Here is a 12,064-nt window from a genome sequence, read left to right as displayed (position 1 = left end):
TTTTTGATATTTGATAAAGATCGAAACTTTATTACTTGGAATTGATCTCTTTAGCCGTATTTGATTTTATTGAGTTATTTTTTTGCTAGATTTGACCCGTTCAAAGGTCGATTCGAGAGGTAAGTGATTTTTAGATTATCAATTTGGCTTGTTTAAAGTAAGTATCTTGCCTAGCCTTATATGGGGAAACACCCCTTAGGATTTGGCCTTAATTGTTATTCGTGTTATGTGAAAAGTGACGTGTACATGAGGTGACGAGCGTGTGCACGGGTGTTATGTGTGTCTTATACCGGATTAGATCTTAAGCTATTAATATGCCTTAATTTGGAAGTATTATCTGTACGAAACATGATTAATCACTTTTGTGACTACATGAAAATATCCTTTTAATTTATTTAGCTGTAATCATGCTTTATATGTTGAACACCCATCCATTTTTCTATTGTTGTCATTCACGTTATTAATAAATTGTAATCTTATATTTTGATGAAATTTGACATTATTGTTTTGTGATTATTTTTGCACATGTGGACATGCTAAGTGGATTGTTTGGGTTTTGGCATAAGGGTTTTACCGTGCGGTTGTGATTGATATTGTGTTTGGGCGGAGTGATACAATTAGATATTATTATTCTGTCAGGACGGAGTGATACAATTAGATATTGTTATTATGTCAAGGTGGAGAGATATAGTTGGATATTATTGTTGTGTTAGGGTGAAGCTATAAGGTAGGATAATGCTATTGTGTAAGGGCGGAGCGATACAGTAGGATATTGTTATTGTGTCAGGGCCGAGTGATAGGGGTGGAAATTGTTATTGTGATACGAGGTGTCATATATTTGTGTTTTTATTTGATTACTTGTTGTTAAACACTGGAACTTTTCTTTCATTAAATTCTTACCACACGTTCTAAAGAGATTGCTATTTTTTTCAATTATACATTTTGTTGCTAGTTATTGATATGTTGCACAGGTTGCTTGACTAGTGAGTGCAGTACCCTATTTTGCACAAGTCAAAACAATATTCAACTTGTGATTTCTCTATTATTGATGCAAGAGAGTCGCCACTTAATATTTAAAGGTATACTAGGGTACCCATTTAATTGCTAAAGTCATTGTTCTTTACAAGTTTGCTAACCGGTGAGATTATGGGTAAGGGTTCTTATTCTTCTAAGGGGAAGGTGTTAGGCACCTCTTAAAATCTACCTGAGGAAGTTCCATAGGACTTAGACAAAATTTAGGACTAATTATCTATACTAAGATTTAACTAGTATTCAAAAGAGTACGGCTTACCATAATATTTATAAGGGAAGAATGTGGTTTAAAGAAGACGGGTTTAAAGAAAATCCTTTAGGAAATTAATGTTAGTATATATACATACTCGAAAAAGAACTTTGAAAGATGGAACGTTTGTAATGAAAGTGTTCAAAGAGGCTAAGTTAATGCTTTTTGTTCCTAAAGTATATTTTATTCTAGTGTGGTGAAAGTATTTTGAAAGTGATCCTAAGATGTACCTTGGTTTCAAATGGAACACTTGTTTGAAAGCCTTTGTTTTTGGGGTAGCAATATTTTAATCTTTTCGAAATAGTTGATTCCCTTTTGGAAGATTAAAATCGCGACAGTTCTGATTTTCCTTTTTGAACGAGGGACTGCTGCCTTTGTTAAGTCCTTAGGGTTCAAAAATCTTTAAGGAAAAAGGTTAGCAAGGAATAATGAATTGATAACAAATCTCGCGATTAACGGTTATAGAATTAATTGCTAACTAATGCCTCTTTCAATCCTACATTTTTTAAGGCTTGCCTATGTTATTTTAGGTGAGCTAAAAGATAAAATAAAGTATTCAATCTAATATATAATTGTCATATACGTATGAGATAAAACAACAAAAAATATAGCAAAGAATAACGACATATTGCAACTAGAGAATAACGAAATCAGTAAATAAACAAGTGAAGGGAAAGAAGTGACTCTGGGAGGTTTGGGCCTCAAAAGGCCGGCACAATAGTAACAGGAATGAGTGATGGTAGACTCTTGGACCATATCATAGCTAGACTAAGGCCTGGGTTCCTACAGAACTTAGCAGACCCAGATCGTTGTACATTTCCAAAAAAAAAAAGAGAAGGTCATTAGTATGACAACACCATATACATAATCATATATGAAATTCGTAAGCAAATAATAAAAGTAAAGATCACTAGCAGTACTTAGATACAAAGAAAAGTCGTATTAATATGGAGGTTATGCCTAAAAATGATCCACATTAAACACCCTTCATTTTTATTAAACACCAAAACCAAAGAGAGTAATAAGTATCAGTGAATTAAAGGCTAATGAGAGAATTCTACTTATGGCCGATGCCCCCTTTGAATCCCCCGACACTTCAAAGTTTCTAAGGGTCTCAAGGCCCAGGGAAATGCTTGTGCTCGGGAGAGTAGCCCAACCTAGAGTTAAACTCTACTCCCAAATACCTTTAACCACTAACGACTAATTCTTCCCTATAGGTTTGAATGCCAATGAGGCCCTTTCAATGCAAACCAACTACTATGACATTTCCTACCTCGAGAGCAGACTCTTTCTTAACAGAATAACTTATAGAAAAACTAATAGAGACAGCATGACTATACTTCAGTATTTAAGTGTGTGAAGCACATTTGAACATGTTTGAAAGTCATGCTTCTAAGCACATATGACAACAGGAACACTTATACTATTGTTGCTGAAAATCAGACAACATGAGTCATACATCTCACAGACAGATAAGGCACATAGTTTAGAGTTGTGACAACTTTGAGATACAAATGCTAATGCCTCAACTTTGATAACAAATTAGTTTGATACCAGACACTATCATAAGCATACACCTAGGTTAATAGAATTACTTTAATCCTTTGAGATCCTTAGTAAAGATTCAGACAATGCCATAAGCAAGTTATTGTACTCAACCAGTTGCAATAGAAGACTTCTCCTATACCAGATTTAATCCAAAATGACAGGGGAAAGAGATGACTGAGTATGACTTCAAAACATTGTTCAAAATATAAAGTCATGAGGGATAAACAAAGGTTTATGCCAAACTTCCACACATACAGAAATTTCATTCCAGATTATACCCTCACAAGACAAGATGAGTCTCAACCGTTTACTGAACTAGGTTATCAGTATCATTAGGGGGTTAAAGAATAGGGAAAACATCATACTTAAACAGACTTAAATCAGTTGTATAGACTAGGTTGAATAGCTAAACATGGTAAAGCCAAGTTCAAATTACAGAAACAGTCAACAAGAACAACTATAATATGACTCACAAGAGATAGGCTGATCATAGCAAATATCACTGATATTCATAGGATAATTCATCCTAGTGGGACTGTTTGCAACTAATAGTTAGACATGGATGTGAAACATTCATAAAGAGGACTCAAAGAACACTTAAGGGTTAGCAAGCATTCATGCGAAAAAGTAAAGCATTTATTGAATATTCAGACTTCACAAGCCATGACCAAATGATGCAAAATCACACTATATATTTTCATGTCTGTTTCAGCTAGGATCGTCTAACAACAATTCATATTTAGAATAACCGAACTCAAAAGAACATGGCATGATAGGCATGAAGATTGCAACAACAACCCTAAATATAGCATGACAGAACTCAAAGAATATGTCATGATGAATAGAAAAACCCAAGTACAGTATAGCAAAACTCAGAAGAGTACAACATGGTAAACATTAAGACTATAGTAGAACCTAAATACAAAGTAATATAACTCAGTAAAATACAACATTGGTCTGTTCAGTCTTTCATAGGTCTTTTATAGGTCTTTATTTGTCTAGTTGGTAAGAGCATTAAAAGCCCTTTTTATAGTGCCATTAATGGCTTAGGGTTTCCGCAAAATTCAAATTCAGTAGTGGAGAGTGACGATTGCCAAGTGATGCAAGAAAGATTGAGTGAAAAATCTGGAGAATAGCGGAGAAATCATTAAGGATTTTACCTGAGAGGAGAGAAGTGAGAGATCGACCGTTGTGGCATGAGAGACCGTTGGTAAGAACTCGAATACCTAGAGGTCATTGCATTTGACCTCTGGGTGTCGAATACCAACGTTGAAGCTAGCTAGCGTCTTAGGCTTGCTTTGATTTGAAAAGACGGAGGAAGAAATATGGCGAATGGAAGTTTCACCTTTTTGGTCTGACTTCTTCAATTATGGCTTTTGGAATCAAATAGTGAAAATGGAAAGAGTGACGAGATCTTAAGTACATGAGAAAAATAAATGACCATGCATGCCATGTATTTGAAAGATCAATGGCGATTTGAGGTTTCATCTTTGAGGGTTAGGGTTCATATTTGGAGGTTTTAAGTTTCAGATGATGAGAGAGGAAAAGTTTAATGGGAATCACGGCTAGGGAAGGCAAATGAAATGAATCTATGATCAAGTCATGACCTGGCAAAAATTTGTGCAAAGTCAGGTGATTGATTTGGCTTATGAGGTTGAGAGAAAATAGAGAGGACGGGGAAAGAAAGGCGGTTGTGCAGGAGGAAATGATTTTAAGGTTTTGGGGTATTAGGGGTTATCTGTAAGGTTAAAGATAGGAGATAGGATCTGGGCCGTTAGATCTTGTTATCAATGATCCTGATAATTCGGTTATTTGAGATTCTTGGGGAGGAAATTTGGTGGCCATTGGATCATAGGATTAGGACGGTGGAGATGAGATCTCTGGGGGCAGGTGTTTAAAAATCAAAGAAAATTGGAGATTAAATGTGAGCCATTAATTAGATGGACCAACGGTTCAGATGCATGTGTGTTTGTTTTGTAAGTGATAAGGGTTGGTGACGTGGCACAATCTCATTGGTTCAGGGAGAGGGACGCGAATTGCCAAGTTGGATTATAGAGGGGTGCTTAGACTGGATTAGATTTTGTTTTGGGCCTGATATTTGGGCTGGAATTAATTTGACAAATAACCAATTTATATTTGATTGGATTTTTGCAACTGTAGCCATTTCAATCTTTATCCCCTTTAAAATTAATTTAAATAAACTTAAATAATTTTAATAAATATAATATAATTTAAAACTATCAAATACACTACTAATTATTTTAATTAAATATCTTATTTTCCTATTTACTACACTAATTTTAAATTATTGACATAGTAGTCTATTTAACCTAGAAATTAAGGAGTGGTTCATTAAATTAGTTATAAAGCCTATATATGTATTTTACAAAATAGCAGGTATATTTGTAAATATATAATGCTAATACTGAGTGATTAATTTCAAATCTAATATTTAATTAATTTTTATAAAACATGTATTTATTGATGGTTAACACCTTTAAAACATTCACTGTAAATATTTAAGTGCAAATAAATTAACTTTAAAAGGGAGGGTCAAAATTGGCCGTCAACAACTGCCACTCTTTGACCGGAGACGATGAAAGAGTTTTCGGGCAAAGAAATTAAACCAAAGCTAATTTTGTCTCGACTTTAGGCATACATTGCAGGGATGGCATATGGATTTAAGGAAGATTACAGATTGCATGAATTTACGGAGAGTTGAGGAAGATTTCGGGAATATTTTGGGGAAGTTGGAGCCGAATTCTGGCTTTGAATTTCTTACATACCTCGGGCTTAACGAGGATCAGGCCTCATGTAGTTCTGGAGTAGGGATTTTGAGGAAGTGATACTCGCATGAATTTCTCCAGTATCGTATTATGATGATATGACGAGATAGAAGATTGGACACTCACGATAGCTTGAATTTTATAGCTTGACTTGAAGGATTTGAAGATTTGGAGTTCCACTGGTCGTTTTGTGTCTCAACTCGAATCCTTGGCCTGCTAATGAATTTGATGTCCCTCATCGCGTTGTATTTTGGTTTGCTTCTTAGAAAGAGTTCCACGTTGCGATATTTTCTCATGCAAAAAATGAAATACACACATACCCATATATTGCAATGGAGAATATATTTTGATGTGATGTAAATGATACAGGAATGATGATGCATGGCTGCTACAGATCCATTATTCAGGATCGGGATGATGGGATACTTGAACTTGACTTGATTAGTTAGCCAGGATGTGTACCGCTTAGTAGCTATCAGAGCATTGAAAAGTTTCTTCGCTTGTTGGAGAGATTTGCACTGCGAAAATGTCTCTGTTTGTTGGGAGAGCTTGATTTGTGGAGTGCGTCTCCACTTATTGGGAGAGCTTTGCAATAAAATATAAAATAATCTCCGCTTGGGAATGATTGATTTAAATGCCCGAAGCTACATGAGCAAAACGTCAAAACATTAAAGGTAATAGCAAAGGAAAAAAAAGTATGCCCAAGAGATACTCTTATCTACGAAGCTATGTTGCGGCTATCGATTGGCAGAACGTCGATGACGAGGTTTGCGATTGTCTGTTCTGACTTCCATTGTGATGTGGCGGCAGTGCAGATTATTTTGTTGGCAGAATGAATAGTTTGCTATATAAAAGGGTTTGATTAGTGAAGCCAACGTTTGATTTGTACAGGGCACTCTGATCGATTGAGCTGGCGGTTTGCTATATACAGGACTTCAATTGGTGAAGCCGACAACCCATTTTGTATAAGGTGGTCTGATTGGTTGAGCTGACGGTTTGCTATATACAGTGTGCCTTTTCGTATCAGCGGTCAGACTCCATGGTACCTACAAAGGATTCAAAGATTAGCTTTAGTTGTACCAAAAGAATTTAACTAATGGAGTAAAAAGAGATAATCCTAGGAAAGTGGCGGATCCGTCATTTTCCCCAGTGTGACCTCAGTGATTCCTTGCTTCCTATTGACCCTTTACTCAAAGCAAATTCTTTGTGGGAGCGGGGAAGTTGGTTTGTGTCGACATAGTGTTGGTTTGCCCCGGCATTTAATACGGTTATGCCGCGAAGTTCAGTAGGTGGAACAAATTACTTCATTTTAGAAAAGCAATTTTGAAAAGCATTTTTTAAGACAAGTGTCGTTGTTCCTGATTATGACATGTTACGAAAAGTTCTCCACACGCGTCCATCTCTTCTTGAAAACCCTATCCCGTTGATGTAGATCCTTTGCAATGCTTGATAATGTGGCTGCTTGCTGTTGCGACTGCATCCCAATTTGAACTAATGCATTACAAAGGTTTTTCCTAAGGTTATGACCGAACCCTTTTAGGTTGCCTATGTATCCAAAATGGAATCAGTTCTGAACATAGTTCATGGATGATAATAAAATATGAAGATGACCGAGCCTGAATCATGCTGCCTAGGTATCCAAATGTAATCAGGTCAGGACGTAGTTCAATTACAATAGATGTAAATGATGGGATTAAAAATGAAATGGTCGAGTCTGAGTGTGACTGCCTATGTATCCAAATGGAGTCAGGCCAGAACGTAGTTCAATTACAAAAGATGATTGAATCCGATGAGGATTGCCTACGTATTCCTTCATGAGGAAATCAAGTCGGCGTAGTTCCAGAGCAACATACTAAAGTGATATTTGGTTTTTCTATTACAAACGAAATGAAGGAGAGAAATCGAACCCTATGTGGGTTGCCTACGTATCCCTCTATGGGAAGTCATGTTGAATATTGTTCTGTTACAGCAAAACATAACTCTATTTGTCTTCAAACATAGTATCTCTTGATTGCGTCTGAGTTGATGGGCTTCGTGTTGATTCCTCCGTCCATTTCTGCCAGGATTAGAGCTCCACCCGACAACACTCGGTGAACCACGTAAGGACTTTGCCAGTTTGGTACGAACTTTCCTTTCGCTTCCTCCTGGTGGGGAAAGATTTTCTTTAGGACCAACTGCCCTAGTGTGAACTGACGAGGCTTCACCCTTTTGTTAAATGCACTGGCCATCCTGTTCTAATATAGATGACCATGGCATACTGCATCCATTCTTTTCTCGTCTATGAGCATGAGTTTCTCCTGTCTGACCCGTATCCACTCTGCATCATCCAACTTGACCTCTTAAATGACCCTTAAAGAAGGTATCTCGACCTCTGCGGGTAACACACATTCAGTGCCGTATAATAACATATACGAAGTTGCCCAGTGGATGTTCTCATGGTGGTCTGATAACCCAATAAGGCAAAAGATAGATTCTCATGCCATTGACTGTAATTGTCCAGTATCTTTCATAGAATCCTCTTGACATTGTTGTTGGATGCCTCAACTACCCCATTCATTTATGGTCTGTAGGCTGTGGCATTGCGATGAATGATTCTGAACTTCTTGCATATTTCTCTCATGAGGTCGCTATTGAGGTTAGCGACGTTGTCTGTGATGATTGACTCAAGCATCCCGAATTTGCAGACGATGTTGTTTCGGACAGAATCCGCCACTACTTTCTTAGTGACAACCTTGTAGGTAGATGATTCGACCCATTTAGTGAAGTAGTTGATAGCTACCATGATGACGCGATGTCCATTTGACGTAGCGGGCTTTATGGGTCCAGTCACATCCATGCTCCAGGCAGCGAACAACCAGGGTGAGCCCATCACGTTCAACCCATTCGGCAGAACCCGGATGAAATCCCCGTAAATCTGGCACTGGAGACACTTCTGTACGTAGCGGATACTATCGCTTTCCATACTCATCCAAAAGTATCCAGCTCTCAAGATCTTCTTAGCTATTGTGAACCCATTCATGTGGGGTCCACACATTCCTGCATGTATTTCTTCCAATAACCTGGTTTCCTTGGCGGCATCTACACATCTTAACAAACCTAAGTCTAGGGTCCTCCTGTACAGTACTTCCCCGTTGAGGAAAAAGCGATTCGCCAACCTCCTGAGGGCTCGCTTTTGACTATTAGTAGCATTTTCTGGGTACTCTCTGGTTGCAAGGAATTTCCTGATATCGTGATACCATGGTTTACCATCTGGCTCTTCGTCTACATGGAAGTAAAAGGCATGTTGATCCCTAATCTCTACCTCAATAGGGTCGATGCAGTTCTTGTCTGGATGCTGAATCATGGATGATAGAGTTGTAAGGGCATCAACGAACTCATTCTGAATCCTGGGGACGTGCTTGAACTCAATCTTCGTGAACTTCTTGCATATCTCTTTCACGCAGTGCAGGTACATAAGTATCTTGTCATTTTTGGTTGACCATTTCCCTTAGACTTGGTGCATTAATAGATCGGAATCTCCTATGACCAAAAGTTTTTTGATGTTCATGTCGACTGCCATTCTGATCCTAATGATGCACGCTTCGTATTCAGCCATATTATTGGTACAAGGGAATCTTATCATTCCCGATGCTAGATAGTGCTGTCCGGATTCTGAAATTAGGACTGCCCCAATTCCGACTCCTTTGAAGTTTGCCGCTCCATCGAAAAACATTCTCTGTCCAAGGTATGATTTTGTAGTATCTTCTCCAACAAATAATACTTCTTCATCGGGAAAATACGTAGTGAGTGGCTTGTAATCCCCCTCCACTGGATTTTATGCGAGGTGGTCGGCTAAATCTTTCCCCTTGATTGTCATCTAAGTTATGTACACAATGTCAAATTTGCTGAGGAGAATTTGCCATTTAGTTAGCTTTTCGGTAGGCATCGGCTTCTGGAAGATATACTTGAGTGGGTCGAGCTGAGATATCAGATGCGTAGTGTATGCTGACATGTAATACTTTAGTGTCTGGGCGATCCAAGTCAGAGAACAACAAGTGCATTCTATCAAAGTATATTTGGCCTCGTGTGGCATGAACTTCTTACTTATGTAGTAGATGGCCTTCTGCTTTCTCCCAGTTTTGACATGCTGTCCTAACACACAGCCGAAGGCGTTATCCAAGACTGACACATATAGTAACAATGGCTTCCTAGGCTCGGGGGAACCAACACTGGTGGATTTGACAGGTACTCCTTGATTCAGTCGAAGGCTTTCTGACACTCTTCTGTCAATTTTGTTGCAGCATCCCTTTTCAGCAACTTGAAAATGGGTTCACGGATTACCGTGGACTGGGCTATGAAATGACTGATGTAATTTAGTCTACCCAGGGAAATCATCACATTTTTCTTACTCTTTGGTGGTGGCAATTCTTGAATGGCCTTGATTTTTGATGGGTCCAGTTCTATCCTTTTTCTGCTTACAATGAAGCCCAACTATTTTCCAGCAGGGACTCAGAACACGCACTTTGCCGGATTCAATTTCAAACTGTACCTCCGAAGGTGCTCGAAAAATTTCCTCAAATCGTCCAAGTACTCTGAACTCTTTTGGGACTTGATGATGACGTCATCCACATACTCTTCGATCTCCTTATGAATCATGTCGTGAAAAAGGGTCGTCATGGCCCTCATATAGGTGGCACCAATGTTCTTGAGACCAAACATCATTACTCTTCCCCGTGCATCAAGATTTGGTTGTACCCAGCGAAACAATCCACAACCGACTGCAGTTCATGCTTCACGCAGTTGTCGATGAGGATGTGGATATTTGGTAAAGGGAAGTCGTCCTTTGGACTAGCTTTGTTGAGATCTCCGTAATCCACGCATATCCTAATCTTTTAATCTTTCTTGGGTACTGGGATGATATTTTCCAACCATCTGGGATAATTGGTGACCGTTACCACATTCGCCTCTATCTTCTTGGTCACTTCCTCCTTTATTCTCAGACTTTGATTCGGTTTGAATTTTCTAGGTTTCTGCTTGACTGGCAGTCTGGTAGGATCGGTGGGCAGTCGATGCGAGACAATGTCAGTACCTAATCTTGACATGTCATCATATGACCATGCAAACACATCGATGTATTGTCGGAGGAGCTCAACTAGTTTTTCCTTCTGCTCGGCTTCTTGATGAATGCTGATTCTGGTTTCTTTCACGTCTTCTTCATTTCCGAGGTTGACCACTTCCGTTTCTTTGAGGTTGGGATTTTTCTGACACTCTATCTGTTCGATCTCCTATGGGAGATTGTCTGTCATTATACTCATCATACTCCTTGTAATTTTGGTCATTTCGCTTGACGGTTTCGTTACATGTCACAATTGCGGAACGTGGGTTTTTATTGTACATATAGGGTGCATGCCTCAATTGACCACATGCTTTTCGAAAAGAAAACTTTTACAGTTCCACACTACCAAGACTCCCGGTGAACTAAAGATGGACTAGCGGTCCAATTCCGCAGCTCTTCCCCTGGTTCAGCATCCCTCATGGTCAGTGTCTTGATGTTAACTCCTTCATAACATTCTTCAATCATATTCACGAACATCTTTCCCATTCCATCGATGATATCATCTTTTGGTATTGACCTCTAGCCTGGAGTTGAAACTTTCTCTGGCACAAAAACCTTTTTCCCGGAGCTACCGGTATGAGCTTTCCCTGCCGGGGTACTAATATCCTATGTTGTCCCTTCCTTTCAACCCATTAGGTTCAATTGGCTATGTGATCCCATCCGACCTGGATTCCAACCCCGTTCTCAATCTGTATCCATATTTCATCATCTCTCTCATAGCCATCTTGGATCTATACCACGACTGCATTCCCAAGTCTTGTTCAGTCTCTTCCATTTTGGTAGTCTGCATGATTTCCGCTTCAGCGAAAGTAACTCCGTCTAGCCCTTCAATAAATGGGACAACATGCTCCAAATAAGCAAATTGGCCACATTCTCCATGGACCACGATCTCCTGACATCCCCACTCAAATTTTATGCACTGGTGTAGAGTGAATGGGATTGCCCCTGCCATGTGTATCCAGGGCCTTCCTAGTAGCAAGTTGTATGAAGAAGATATATCTATTACTTGAAACAATATAGGAAATTCAATCGGCTCGATCTGCAAAGCAAAATAAATTTATCCGATGACATCCTTCTGTGAATCGTCAAAAGCCGTTACCGTCACGTGACTTTCCTTGACTTCCCTCAGATGGATTCCCAACTCCCGTAGGGTAGAGAGGGGGCAAATATTGACTCCTGATCCTCCATCGACTAGCACCCGGGACACCACTTTGTCCCCGCATTTGATAGTGATATGAAGGACTTTGTTGTGACTTACGCCTTCAACAGTAAGTTTATCTCTTCTAAAAGTGATCATATTTGCTTCGACTTTTTTCCCAACTGTCGAGGCCAGTGCCTCACTGGTGGTGTTGA

At 39.0% G+C, this 12,064-nt stretch overlaps 1 protein-coding gene across 1 annotated transcript; it reads right to left on the bottom strand.

Annotated features, from left to right (window-relative positions):
- Positions 1–10,487: 10,487 nt before the first annotated feature.
- On the bottom strand, positions 10,488–11,197 carry LOC117279924 (uncharacterized). Its single transcript, XM_033659554.1, has 2 exons — positions 11,075–11,197; positions 10,488–10,880 (listed from the first exon to the last, which is right to left on the bottom strand). Exons 1-2 carry the CDS (start codon positions 11,195–11,197, stop codon positions 10,488–10,490), a joined length of 516 nt encoding a protein of 171 aa, XP_033515445.1.
- Positions 11,198–12,064: the final 867 nt, after the last annotated feature.

Source organism: Nicotiana tomentosiformis, chromosome 9 (genome assembly GCF_000390325.3).
Source record: "Nicotiana tomentosiformis chromosome 9, ASM39032v3, whole genome shotgun sequence".
NCBI lineage: Eukaryota > Viridiplantae > Streptophyta > Magnoliopsida > Solanales > Solanaceae > Nicotiana > Nicotiana tomentosiformis.
The sequence above is the reverse complement of the archived record's forward strand: the minus strand, read 5'-3'. Positions and strand labels throughout refer to the sequence as shown.